Source organism: Aptenodytes patagonicus, chromosome 19 (genome assembly GCF_965638725.1).
Source record: "Aptenodytes patagonicus chromosome 19, bAptPat1.pri.cur, whole genome shotgun sequence".
NCBI classification, from domain to species: Eukaryota; Metazoa; Chordata; class Aves; order Sphenisciformes; family Spheniscidae; genus Aptenodytes; species Aptenodytes patagonicus.
In genome coordinates this window covers 8,809,638-8,823,099 of record NC_134967.1, presented here as the reverse complement: position 1 = coordinate 8,823,099, position 13,462 = coordinate 8,809,638, and the positions used below count along the sequence as shown (strand labels likewise).

The window sequence follows — 13,462 nt, the reverse complement described above, 5'->3', positions numbered from 1 at the left end:
CCTGGCTCTGTACCGCTGTAGAGATGTGTGAAATAAACAGCTCTGCCCTTATCTTAGCCAAGCTAAAATACTTTCGGTTTCCCCAGAATTCCCCCGATGAGGATTAGCTTTTCAGATGATTAAGAGGTTCAGGATTTTGGTGGAAACAAACAATCCTTTTTTTTTTTTCTTCCTTTTTTTTTTTAGAGGAGACAGTGCGAATCCCTTTGCGTTGCCAAAATTCTTGGAATTATTTGTAATTAGTTGTGCCCACAGAGCCCGCACGTGCACCCTCTCCCCCCCTCGTCGCAATGGAGATGGCAACCCGCCTCACTCCCTCCCCCTTGCCCGACTCGGTGTCGAGGGGCAGTGGGGTGCAGTAAGTGTCATCATCCTCCTGGAGCTCCTCGTTCGTTCTGCGTGCATTTGTTCTGTCTGCAGGTTTCATCACGCAAAAAAAGAGCACGGGAGAGCTTAAGCCCTAAATTAACTGAGACTAGAATTTGCATTGGACCACATCTCTCATATACTCCCATTTTGCTCAAGGGTAAATCTCTACACACCAGTGAAGCGGGTGTTAGTTATCCTCTCCGTGGTTTGCACTTCTCCATCAGGCTTGCTACTGTGATAGTGGGTGGACCCTGCTGTACTCACCACTTTTTACATTAATTTTTATTTTTACATCAGATAAGAACTCTTTCCAAATACCCTGAATGCTGACGCACATATGAAGAAGAGTGGACGGGATTAGATCCGTGTTTGTACAGACAGGGGAGTTTAGAATAGACAAAAGGCACTGACAAATGTTTATAGTTTGCAAAATATTCAACTTTTCTTGATCGAAGTCCTGATGGAGCCTCAATAAGGCAGCCTGGGCTTTAAAGCATGAGGTTAGATATTTGGAGGCCTTTGCTGGCTCCGTGTTGGACAGGAGGGTTTGGACCTCGCATCTTTCCTGAGGGTGGCCCGAGAAGACGAGTCGCGGGTTCAGAGGCCAGCAGTTTACTCACTTCTCCCTGGTGACATGATTCCTGGCTCTTGCCTGGCTCGGAGTGACGTCAGGCTGGCCTCTTCGGAGTCCTCCTCTTTGAAGTATCTGCTAAACAAATAGCTACGCAATAACATCAGCAGGATGCTTTGTGTGGAGAGGCAGAAAACTACCGGGACCCAGTGTTTGCTTCTAAGGTAGGAAATTTTTTGAAAAAAATGTAATCTCGGCCACGTGAGGACTTCCCAACCTAACCTCTATTTAGAAACAGAGGGATGTTATGGCTCAGGGAGAGCTTGCCAGTTTTCCTGCCCAGAATTGGTTACAGTTAATGTTGATTCACTCTCAGTAGAAATATGGGAGGTGGGGGACACCATTGCAGGAGCAAGGGGCAAAAAAGGATTTTCTTTCATGCCAGGGTGTTGATCGGTTGGCTGATGACTGGGATCTTAAAACAAGTGTAAATGTTCTCCCGCAATGCTGCCAAGAAATGTAAGAAATTCTTGAAATGTTTGGCTGTCCAGAGCTTGGCACACTTGTCAGACGCAACGACAAGTAGAGATGGTCACATGCGACATCTTCTGAGCTACAGGACCCTCCAGTTACTTCCCGCCGCCTGCCATTTCCCGCTGCCAGCAACGTCCACCACAGGACGGGGTTGGGGTACATGTCCATGCGTGTGTGTGCGTGCACGCTGCTGGCTCAGACCTAGCCTGGTACCTTACAGAATGACTCCTGGCTTGGTCTTATCCGTGAAACAGGCAGTAGCAGCAGCAGTGTTTGGCTCTCCAGTCTGTTTTCACTTCTGAGCTAAAGGGATTATAGTTAGAAATAAAATCCTCCCTTGGATTGATTCAGTCCTGGGCTGCTTTGCTAATGCTACCAGGAAAGAAGCCAATTAGCTCTTGTACCTGTCTGGGATCTGTCTGACAAGCTCACTCAATACTGGCACTGAGTCCCTGGATGGTACCAGCTCTCATCTTTATTGACGTGGTTTGAACTTGAGCTAGTGATCTAGAGTTGCAAGGAAATATATTTCATATGCTACTAATTCTCATAATTTACCAGTAACAATAATATACAGCTGACTTAGGTTCTTGTAGAGTGTTTCTGTTTTGCTGAACATAGGATGGTTATTCTTGTAACCGCGAGCCTCTCAAGCATTTCTGTATTTCTAATTTTATCTGTAGTGGAAGAGCTGTCTGTAGAGTGGTTTGGGGACATTATGTGTTGGGTTTTTTTACAGGAAACAAACAAGTTTTCTTTTTTACAACAATTTCTGAGGTATGGCAAATTCTAGGGGAGCTCAAGTTCTGTTTGAAAAACATCGTTTTGAGGTTCCACTACATGATGTTACATGATAACGTTAGGGACTTGAAAGATGTGAAAGCCCCTTTTCTAGATCCATTGGCCACTGTCAATTCAGGTTTAAGTTACATCCCAGGGGAAGGAGCTCATTTTTGCAGTGGTACTAAGTCATCCTTCACCTTCAACTTCCTTGTTTTGCTGTAGGAGGCTTTGCAGAAAACCAGGACCCTTGCACACATTTTTGGAAGCGTTGGTATGCGCAGGATTCTGAACCAGCGATAGGCGTGGTGGGGAGAGCTCAGCCAAGTCTGCAGTGGATGGAGCTCTTAGAAAGCATCATAAACCAAACCTCTAAAATACGATTCTCACAAACTGTTGTTTATTTCATCCTTTTAAGCACCACTTCACATAGAGAAGCATATTTGAACTTTTCATAGCCTTCTTAGGACAAGGGCATTAGCTCCGAAATTAAACGCAAATTCACATTTTAGCTGGATTGTGTGTGATAAACCTAATTGAGCACATGGGGTTCTCTGTTCATTTAATTACCAGCTAATGTTTTCCTTACGCACATGTAGAGGGGTTCAAAAATCTGTCTGGAATACATTTCAGCATGCAGCCTGTGACTGGTATGTGTTAAATTTCCTGTGCTGTTTGTTTATCTGACTCTTCATCAGCCAACGCTACAGCACCCCGGCACGATGACAGAGCGCCCGAGCTGCTAATCCACAGAGGCAAGATGTCATGGCTAAACAGATTTGAATTTGAAGTTCCTCTCAAGGTAGACAGATAGATGCAGGTGGTGCCAAACTTCTCTCTGACCTCAGCTGAAAGACTATCCAGAGATAAAAGTGGGGAGTGAACTCCCTAAACCATAATCGTCTGTTGGAGGGGTAGCCTTTGTTTTGGACTAGCCTTTAAGTGCAGGTGGTGAACCTGCCTCTTTCAGCTTCTGAAACCGTTCGAGTAGATTGCCTTGGGATTCGTGCCAGACAAGCCTTAGCTTGATGAGGAGTTCGGGGAACTAGTATGTACCAGTGCCATGGGCCAATTAATCCAGGTGCCATTACAGAACACCATACTATGGGAATTTTCCCCTCTTTAAATTCCCTTTGAAATGGATCAAGGAGGGCTCGATGGCTCATTTGAAATAAGCCAACTCCGGCCTGGAAGAGGGAGTCCAAACTCTGCAGCTGGAAAAACTAAAAGCTCTTAGCTTTTCCAGTTTATACTCATTCCCGTTTCTTCCTCTAAGTTATCCCTGTGGTATCTTCTTTGGTTAAAATTGATAAATAAGATGAAAACCTTGCCCGCAGTAGCCCCAGGTAGCTGAGGGTGGAAAGCTAACCCTAAACAGGTAAAATGTCCCCCATGGAAGGGCGAAGCAGGTAAAAGATGCTGAAGCAGGAATCGTTAAGCACATGTCCACTGCTCGCCCCTCCATTGTGCATAGATACACCAGCCAGCAGCTGTAACCCTTCTTGCACTGCTCGTATTCCCAGGCAGCCGTGCGCCACGTGCTTTTTACACACCACACGAGGTGATGGCTCGCGCTGTGCTGACCCCCAAGATCACAAACCCCGTGCCTCAGCCTGTTCCTCGGTTCCCTGTCCGTGTTTCACCTCTTGCGTTTTTCTGGACTGCTTTCATATTCTCCATTTGGCTGTTTCCTTTTTGCTGTAGAATCCTTTTTAAAATGTCAGAAGAAACTTGGTTCAGGGTTTGGGTAATTTTTGGATGAAGATTCAAGCACTCATGTTTACCTAAGCTGGTTGACCTGTGTCTGTGCAGGGGTGAATTAACTCCAGGACTTAACATGCTGTTGAACTGCGAAGTACCACATCGTCAGCTGTAATTTGTTTGGGTTCTTGCGAGAATTTATTAATGCTAAGCCTGAATCTGAATGAAATTCCATGAGAGTTACGGGTTCGGTCCAGCTCGGTCCCTGTTTAAAGAACCCCTCTGGATGTTAACGCTCTCCTAGCTAATTCCACAGGAAGCAGTAACGATTTGCTGCTGATTGTAATGTGTTACCATACTCACACCAGGTCTTAGTACTTAATCAGCTGCAGTAAATTAGGTGACAAGGAAGCTGGAGCTGGCGCAAACCTGGCCAAGCATAACTTATTACATAAGCAGGACTCAGTTTATGTTCAAGCCTGGGGTACTCCTGATACATGTGTTATACCACAGAGCCGTTCCGAAAAGTCTAAGCCTCTCATCAGTATTTTTTTTTTTCAGCAGTCTAAGAAAATATGAAATTGGACAGGTTTGTCACATAATTTGTTGAGCATCAGCGGCTGTGCTAGCATTTGTTTCTGCAGGGCAAGGAGCGAGCGCTCTTTGTCGGGAGTTGCATATGCCTGGGTAGGAGGAATTTCCAGGTCGTGGAGCCAGTGGAAAGGTCCCTTTGGTTGGTGCTTGCGGAGTCAGGGAGTCACTTGGAGAGCTGCGCTCGCTGTGATTCATCTGCATTCCAGGCAAGGATAATTTAATATAGACAATGTCTTAATAACATTACTGAACTGAGGCAGTCAGTCTAACCCATTTTTCATAGCTCTGTGGCAACATTTGTTTTTGCATGTCAGCGCTACTGGAAACATTTATAGGAAAAGTGTCAACACTAGCCATTGTAATGGCTTAAACGTCACTGCTCAGAGGGAGTGCTCCCAAGGAACCGATGCGGGCCAGGAACAAAATTCATAATGTCTGGCAATGCGTTATTTTTAAATGGGTGAAGTATCTGGGTAGATCTAAAAGTGGCTTCTAGCAGGATGGCAGCATACGGCTGCACGCAGAGAGGCGTGTTGCAAAGCAATGCAATGGGGCAGTCGGTTCGTCACGGGACTTGGGGAGCGCAGGCATAATTTCTGGCGCCTCTCAGTAATACCCCTCCAGCATTTCCCCGCCTCCTGTCCCTCTTCTGCCCCGTGTCCTCTCTCCCCCCATGCTGAGCATCTCCTCGGGGGACTCTGGTAGACCTGCCAGGCAGCGAGAGGAAGGTGCGTGTTGAACAGCTGGTGGGCTGTGGCACATCAGCAGTTTGCACTGATTTTACTTCTGCAGACCGTTTCTAAATATTTGCAGCATCTTTTAGAAAGGTTACATTTTTTTTCCACAAAGCAACTGACAAGTTTTTGGGTCGGATATTTTTGTTAAGCTCAAAATATTAATGAGAAGCATGTGGACTGTTGCAACGGGTGAATATTAAGATGAGCTGAAGCAGTCCATGAAATGTTAGGAAGCTGCTCTTGCTTGGAACGGTCTGCAAAAGGGACTCGTGACTGGAGTCCACCTTCCTTTGGAAACTGCTGCAGCAATACCCTTAAATTGTTCTGTTCTTCCTGGAGTCAGCTTCTCTCTGTTTCAAAATTTTTCATGGAATGCTATTCATTGCAGTCTAAACCGCAAGTTTTAATTTGCAATTTTACTACAGCCAAATAATACTGTTAAAATGTCTCAAAGTAGCAGGCACTGCTCTCCCCCAGCTCAACCCTGCAAGCACATTGTTTCAAAACATTCCAGAAAGTTAAATGAGGCTTTTGAGCTTGCCTCTGGAAAACCCAATAAGCTATTCTTACTTCTGTTTAATGAAAAAGGTAAAATAAAATTCTAGGTTCCGTCTTGCAGGAAACGGTAATATTATGCTTTTCTTTGGAGTAGTCACAGTGGCTGTCCCTCATTTGAGCTTAAATGTGTTGATGAAGATTTCTTTTTTTCATTAGTTTAAGAAAAGCCCAGTGAAGGTTTTCTGTTTGTTGCCATTTCATCAGTTGCGGGTTGTTTCAGGGAGGTGCGATGATTAACAGGGCACTTGCCCAACATCAGGCACCCAGGGGGGGAAATTACCGATTTGATGTAAAGCAGAAGCCCCCCGCACGCCACTCCAGGGTAAAAGGCGGCTCATTATGGGCTCCTGTGGGAGAGCCTGGCCACCGATGACCGCTTTTGATCACTCATCAGACGTATTTTGGGCCAACGCGCGGCTTTGTTTTATGGCGAAGGTTCTGCTCGAGTTTCGGCTGCATCCCCAGCGGCTGTGCAGGTAGATGCCGCAGCGGGTCCTTCGTCTCTGGCGGGTCACGGCGTTCCACGCGTGTGCCCCGGGGACAGCACCGGGCTGTCGCTGCTCTGCTGCGCCGGGGCCGTGCTGCTGCAGAAGCCGTCCGTCCGTCCGTCCCCGCAGCACCCGGGCATTTTGCTCCCCGGTGCCCAGCAGCGTCCGAGCCGCCTTCCGAGCCCGGGATGGGGAAAGCCCGCCCCGCGCTCCCGCTCCCTCCCCTCCCCGAGGGCGGCTGTCGCCGAAGCCGAGCCCCGGCCCCGCGGCGCTGCCCGGGGCTGCCCGCCAGCAGCCCCCTCGGCTCCGGCTGCGCGGCTCCTCCCGAGGGATGCGCCGCGTCGGGCGGTTGTGGCCCGGCCGGGGGGGCAGGGGCTCGGGCTCGCCCGGGGGGCTCGGGGCTCGCCCGGGGGGGGCAGGGGCTCGCCCGAGGAGGCAGGGCCGCTCCCGGGCTTGGCTTTACCTGCGGGGGCGGCGCGGAGCGGAGCGGGACCGCCCGCCCGCAGGCAGCGCCGCTCCTCCGCGCCGCCCCGCGCATCACCGCCGCGCTCGCCGGGCTTCCCTTCGCTTTTGGGCTTGTCTGCGGTTTTTTTCCCCCGGCTCCTGCAGCTCGGCACCGTTTCGTCTCCAACGTGCTGCGGGACTCTGCGTTTTGTGGCTGTTTAGTTTGCCTTCTGCCTGAATGCCCGTTAGCTTTCCATCATGGGACGGGAGCAGGGGCAGTTCTGGATGCTGCTGTGGTGCTTCGGCTTTTTGGGTGGCATCCCAGGTACCGCGGGCAATCACTACCACTACCTCTGGAGAAACTGCTACCCCTGTTACTTGGGGCGTGCGGGATATGGAGCTGGCCACGCCGAGCTGAGGCCAGGTACGTAGCCGGGCTTGGTGTCTTTGCAGGGGCTCTCTTCCTCCGCTGCCGGCTGCACGGTGAGCCCGAGAGGTTTTGCTGCGGCTGCGGAGGCAGATAACTGAGCTGCCAGGAGGGAGTCCCAGGCTGGCAGCAGCTAAAGTCACAAACTGGTAACCTGGCTGTACATCTGCCTGTGTTTGTATCGTCGCTTCGCATTATTATAGGCACAGTCTGCCTCTGGCAGATTTGTTGTTCTGAAAAGTCCCTTCTGGCAGAGCAGGAAAGAAACTCTTGTTTTGTTCCATCAGTTGCTGTGCAGCTATATGGCTTGGTCAAAGATAGCTGCTGTGCAATATTCCTTTAAAAAACAAATGTATGCATTTTGTTAGGGCATGTTGATTAATTTTTTCCCCGGTTCCAAAGGATCTCACCCCGGTCCAGGGCAATAAATGAAATATGATACTGTTTTATCATGAAAAAAAATCTGCCTTTCTCTCTGAGGGACTACCTGAGTTTGTCTGGGTTGCATGAGTATTGTATGGTGGAGTCTTGCAAAGGGTAGAGCTCAGTATTACTCGGTGTCATTTTATGCATAAGGGGAATCCTCTGGCAGCAGTGGCCACGGCCAGGGGCTGGGAGTATATGGGCTATAGCTGGTAGATGCAGTCAGAGGAGCCGTGTCTCACGGATTACTTCTCTGCACTGAAATGTTCAGACTTACCAGTGTCCGTTAGAAGCAAATGCCCAACAAAAGTGTCTCAAGCCCGTTGCTGTGTGGATTGGCTTGGCCAGCCTGAGTTTCCCGTCAAGCAGGTGGAGGGGATGGAGTTGCTCTGTATGCCCGTTGCACACGTGCAGCACCTTCTGTCGATGGTACCCCAGCATTTTATCACCCCTTCAGAAAGTCAGAAGCATTAACAGCCTGTGTCTGCTAATAGCAGATGGAGATTCCAGCATACCAGAAGGTAAACGATCAACTTCCATAGTTCCATTTCCCGATCAGTAAGGAGCAAAATAAGCAGTTCTTCCCTGTCATCGCTAGATTTACTTTTTTTGGTTTGTTTGTTTGTTTTATGAGACTTGTGCTTTCTGCTGCACTGTGTCAGGCACTGCAAGGAGGCAATAAATACTTTTTTGCCGCTTTCCAATATCTTTTGTTGAACATTTATGTGCACTGGCTTATGTGTGATGGTAGATGGGGACGTTGAGCGAGGTGTAAGTTCTGCAAATACACACACACACGCCACTGTTTCTTCCTCTTTGTGTGTTCAGCTGACTTAGCGGCAGATAAAGTTTGTGGTTGCCTGAAGATTTAGGAAATAATGGAGAATATGTGAAGTTCACTAAAGACTTTGGATGCTTGTGTGTAATGTAGACATCAAGGAATGCATTATCTCATCATGAGCTAATCCTAAGAAATAAATGCCCCAAGCAGTTGGTTATAAAAGTGATATCAGTATATTTGTGAGATGTGCCAGACCTTTGGAAATGGGGTGAGTTGCTGTTTTGTTATTTATAGATCAGATGTTTGTCTCAAACTCAGATCATGTTTGCTGCCTCCATCCAACTACGTTAGCTCATACGACTTCTCCAAGACAAGCTCCTGAGATCCAGCTTTGTGTCTGGAATGTAAACCTCCAGCCTTCCCTTCCCTACCGCATAATTCACCTGATTCCGATTCTGCTTATCTCGGCTCCACAGATAGGTAGCTCTGTGCACGCTCGTGGCTTTATCCCGACTTTCATGTGAGGTATCTTCCCATCTGCAAGGCTGAGGTGTTTTTCTCACCTCATCTTCTTCAGGAAGAATGTAATTTAAAGCTTCAAGCAGAAAAGCAAAGCGCCTTCACCCAGGCCGTTGGGCTATTCTTGCAAGTGCTCTGAACCTGGGGGAAAAAAGTAATGTATCTACTGAAAAGTGTGTGATCTCTAAGCCTCTTTTTCAAGGAGCTTGGCTTTTTTCATCTTCAGAAAAGGGGTGAATGTCCAGACATTTGCAAGCCAAAATCTGGCAGACAAGCTAAATATGTCTTTCCTCCAAGAAGTTATGTCTAATATAGTTTAAAACATAGTTTACAAAGAAGTAGGTGCAGATTACAAAATAAAACAAACCCAGTCCAACCCACCACAGCCTTCAGGCCCACCCAACTGAGAACAACAACAAAAGACAAGAAAAAAAATATTCTTCTGTCTTTCCATCTCTGAAAACGAGTGGATTTTTGACGTGTTGCGGCATGAAATACCTTTCCTCTGAACGGTACCTTTGACAGAACCAGCAGATGGAGGGGTGAAGGCTGACTCAGGTAAACACCTTGGTTCTCTCGGCAGGACGAGCCTTTTCTGTGGTGTCACTGACATGCACCTAGCAGAGCGCTGGGGTTTTGGCCTCGAAACTTCCAGGAGCACTCGGAGCCGCTGTCTTCTCCCTGCACTGCCACAGGTGCTTTCTGGACCTTGCTCTGCGGGTGTTGATACAAGAAACAAGATAATTTTTCAGGGAACTTAATTTTTGGCTTTGAATGCAAGCAGGTCCTCAGGAGCCGTGACCTGAGACGAGGTGCTGGGGGGAAGTTCCCTGAAGACATGCCCCCCTCTTCTGCAGCCTCTCACCCACCAGCATGCAGGTAGATACCCCAAGGTATGCGGGAGCGGTTGGACAGCAGGAGCTGGATGGTAGGAAGCTGCATAACGCCTGCAGAGGTGTAAGGCAGAGGAGATAATCATAGACGCATTGTTCATCCTAAACTTGGTATTACTGTGGTTTTTTGGTTGATGATTTTTCTTTCACTGCTTGAGCTTCTCTTCAACAGGTAGTAGCAGATGTTCTCTTGATCGTATGATTTTTATGGTACCACGCACTGGTTTACTTGAAGTGCATTCCCATTTGCCAGTCCAGGCAGTGCAGGCTTCTACGCAGACACTTTTCTTTCGTCAGCCAGCTGCAAAAGCAAAGCAAGCACAACGAACTGCTGTACATGCGTTTCATCAGCAGTTTTAGTGTATGAATGGAGAATGAAGAGGTGTTTTGTGTAATAACAGTGTACATTTCATTGAGGTCTTGAGTGCCTTAAAACGCATTCTGTGTACAAACAGTGCTCTGTTGGATCCTTGTGTTAGTGTAGAGTGGCTAATTGCAATGCTATGCATTATGTCCTTATGCAGCTAACTGTTACGGGAGAGATCATTGTGCTCTGCTGGGGACTTGCATTAAATCATCACAGTCAAGTAGACCTGGTACCTTGATATTCTCTCTCTGATTCTCTAAAGTATGTCAGAAAACAGCATAGAGCATAGCTGGTCGCTTTTGTTTGATTATACGGTTTCCATTAGCTCCTTCAATAGTGACCTGCATTTCCATCAGTCGGTACCATCGCCAGGTACATGTCAGCGTTTACCTCTGTGCCGTTAGCTTCCATGGCACAGTGCAGGGACCAAGCCGACGTGCCTCTGCACAGGTATGTCCCCTAGTCAAAATAACATCCTGCACAGAGAAGTGGGGTAAAACAAAGCTAGAAAAGAAGGTCTGAGTGAGTGAGCGTAGCAGCAAGTCCAGAGCAGGCTGCCTGCTTGTTGTTACGTGCACCTCTGCTCCGCTCTGAGTAATACCTAATTATCAGCACCATCCAGAGACAGAAATGTGAGCACAAATGAGAGCTGGGCAACTCTCCCAGCTGCTGCGCTTGAAGGCAAAACTAGGTGAGCTGAGGACAAAGCAAGTGACTGAGGCAAAACAGCTCCCTGATACATTTTCACTTCATCAGATTATTGTAAAACCAATGCATCTGTTCCTGAAGCACCTTTGGAAACTGCTGCTGTTGAGGATGGCACAGGTAGCGTGGGAAAGCTACGGACATCTCCCGTCTGTCTAGGAGGGGCTGCAGCGGAAGGAATGCCAGCCTGAATAACTCTGTGGAGCTCTTTAGGAGCCTTCAAGGCTTTCCTAAATGCCTGTTTTACAACAAGATGAAAACTGGGGGTGTGGAGGCATTCTGACCGCCCAAAATGACCTTTCTTCTTTCCTCACGTGAGTCACTCGGATTCCAAGCCGAGACCAGCCTGAGGCAGGTACCGTTCTTCCTCGCCCTTGTCCTGGAGGAGGAAAAGGCTTCCGAGTTAGCAGAGGGGGGGTTAAGACATCATCCTCTCCCGTGTCTTCCTTGCACTGTTAGACCTTACCATTGCTGAGTCCTGTCTGCATTGTCTGCAAGGGGAGCATGGAATAACATGGCCTCCGATGTCTGCAGGTTATTCGTGCTAGGGGCTGTGCAATACGTGCAAGAGATGAAGTAATGCATAGGGGTTTTTCCTTCTAACACATCCCGGCGCCGTTCTGCACCCTGAGTTTCTAATCCGTGTCTGTAGTGCGGGGCAGCAGCGGTAACGCTGTGCGCCTCTACCCAGGAGCATTCGGCTTTAGTCATCCAGCGTGCCGCTCTGTTGGTTCGTCTCCTTCCAGTCTCTTTACTTCTTAAAATTGCTGAATTAGCTTCAACAAACTGGTACCGGGAAGATAAAGTTGCTAAATCCCACACATGCTCATCTTGATGGATTTTAATTAACCTTTTCCCTGCAGCCCTGCTCTGTAATCCAGGCTAATCGCCACAGGGATTAAAGCCGTTTGGCCAGATAGAGCGAACCTTAGCAGCGTATCTACTGCTTGCACTTCCAGCTGGGATCCATCTCCTCCTCCTCAGCCTTTCAGAGGAGATAAACTGCCTCTGTACCAAATATTTAGTAATTTGCAGAGCTGCTGTTGCCACTTTCTTTCCTCTGACACGGAGTTCTTGTTTGAGATAAATCATAGTATTTCTTCATGAAGACCTGTCCGTGGTCAGGGAGTGCACTTAAATACAGCCATCTCCTCGCACCCTCCTCTTTTTTTTTTGGTCTTGTGTTTGTCTTCCCTACATTCGATTACAGCATTACCCCTGTTGGTCCACATAGCCGGTATCTGAGGTCCGATGGATTCTTCCTGTTCAGGGAAGAGGCTGACGAGAGCATCAGCTGTTTCTTGGGTGAGCCCCGTGTCCTTGTGGATGAGGACATGAACTCCAGTTTCCTTACGCAGCAGGGGGGTTTCCCCATCCAGTAAGCCAAGTCCCACTCCCAGGCTCTCGCTACGTTTGGTTTTTGTGTCTGCCTCGGTGGGCTTCAGCCGGTATCTGCTGCCCTATCCATGCCAGCACAGCGGAGTGCCCAGGCACGTGGGCTCAGCATGCTCCATCCTGGCGTGGCTCTGGGTTGCTCGGTGTCAGCTACCCTCCTCGGAAGAGAAGCCCGTATGCTTCTAATTTTCTTTCTTTGGCATATTAATTTCAACCAGATTTTGTCAGCTCTCCAATAGCTCGGCACGCCACAAACCGCATCTCACAAAGCGTCACGTAGATTTTTGGGTCTTTGTACTGCCAAGACGTGCACCAGGGGCAACGTGACCCTTCGCAGGGATGCTCTGTCCTGGCCCCGGGAGGAGGCTCCTGCTGCCTCCCGGTTTATATTCCTGGGTGAATCACTCGCTGGTGAGCCTTGTGCACGCCTGGGCAGGTTGGCGATACTGCTGCCGCTGCTGGGGGTGGCCAGTGGACCTGCCCCCTCCCCAACCCCGGGGCCAATGCATCGCCCTTCCTCCATCACAGGTCCCACTGGGAAACGCAGCTTTTGCTTCTTTCCCCTCTCTGTACTCTGTTGCCTGTTGCAGGGTGTGGGAGAGCAGTCCTGGGCTGCAGGACAGACCCTGGTGCTTGGGCATGGCCGGGCAAGGGCCACCCGGGGCGTCTGGTGGAGCGGGAACAATCCCCGTTCCCCAGCACAAGCCGCTGCTGTCGCTCGGGCAGGGCAGAGTGATCCTCTCGGATCCAGAGCGGGTCCTGGCACATCATCATTGTGGTTCCTTCTTTTTAGCGATGCGTTTCAGGTCAAACCAGAAAAAGCCCTGCTATTTCACACAGCTGTGAGCAAGCTCTCGCTGCTCTCCCCCTGTGTGAGTGTTCGTGCAGCTGCTGCGGCAGTCGCAGCCCACGACTCCGCAGTCTGAGGACCGAAAGCAACCGGTCCCCACCAGGAAATGCAAGGTCTCCATCAGAGCGCCAGGCAGTAGGTAGAGCATCCACCCAGGAGGTGCCTCTTCTCTCTGTGTGCTCATACCAGAGTTTGAATTTGGTCTGAATGGTCTGGCACAGTTGCGTTATTTCCAAAGACACAAACCTAAGATTTCTTGGGGGATGACACTGCTGCCCTCCCGTCAGGGGTGTGAAGGATGGGAGATTTTATTTTGGTCACACCAT

At 49.0% G+C, this 13,462-nt stretch overlaps 1 protein-coding gene across 3 annotated transcripts in view; it reads left to right on the top strand.

Moving 5' to 3' along the window:
• Positions 1-13,462, top strand: part of MEGF6 (multiple EGF like domains 6) — a 109,472-nt gene that overhangs the window by 52,192 nt on the left and 43,818 nt on the right. Inside the window, exon 1 of one of the 3 annotated variants that reach the window (XM_076356411.1) lies at positions 6,961-7,200. The exons of the other annotated variants lie outside the window; for them this stretch is intronic. Within the exon in view, the coding sequence (XP_076212526.1) occupies positions 7,035-7,200 (166 nt within the window). The 5' untranslated portion in view covers positions 6,961-7,034. Of the gene's footprint in view, positions 1-6,960; positions 7,201-13,462 lie in introns of those variants that run through there. 3 annotated transcript variants of the gene reach the window in all.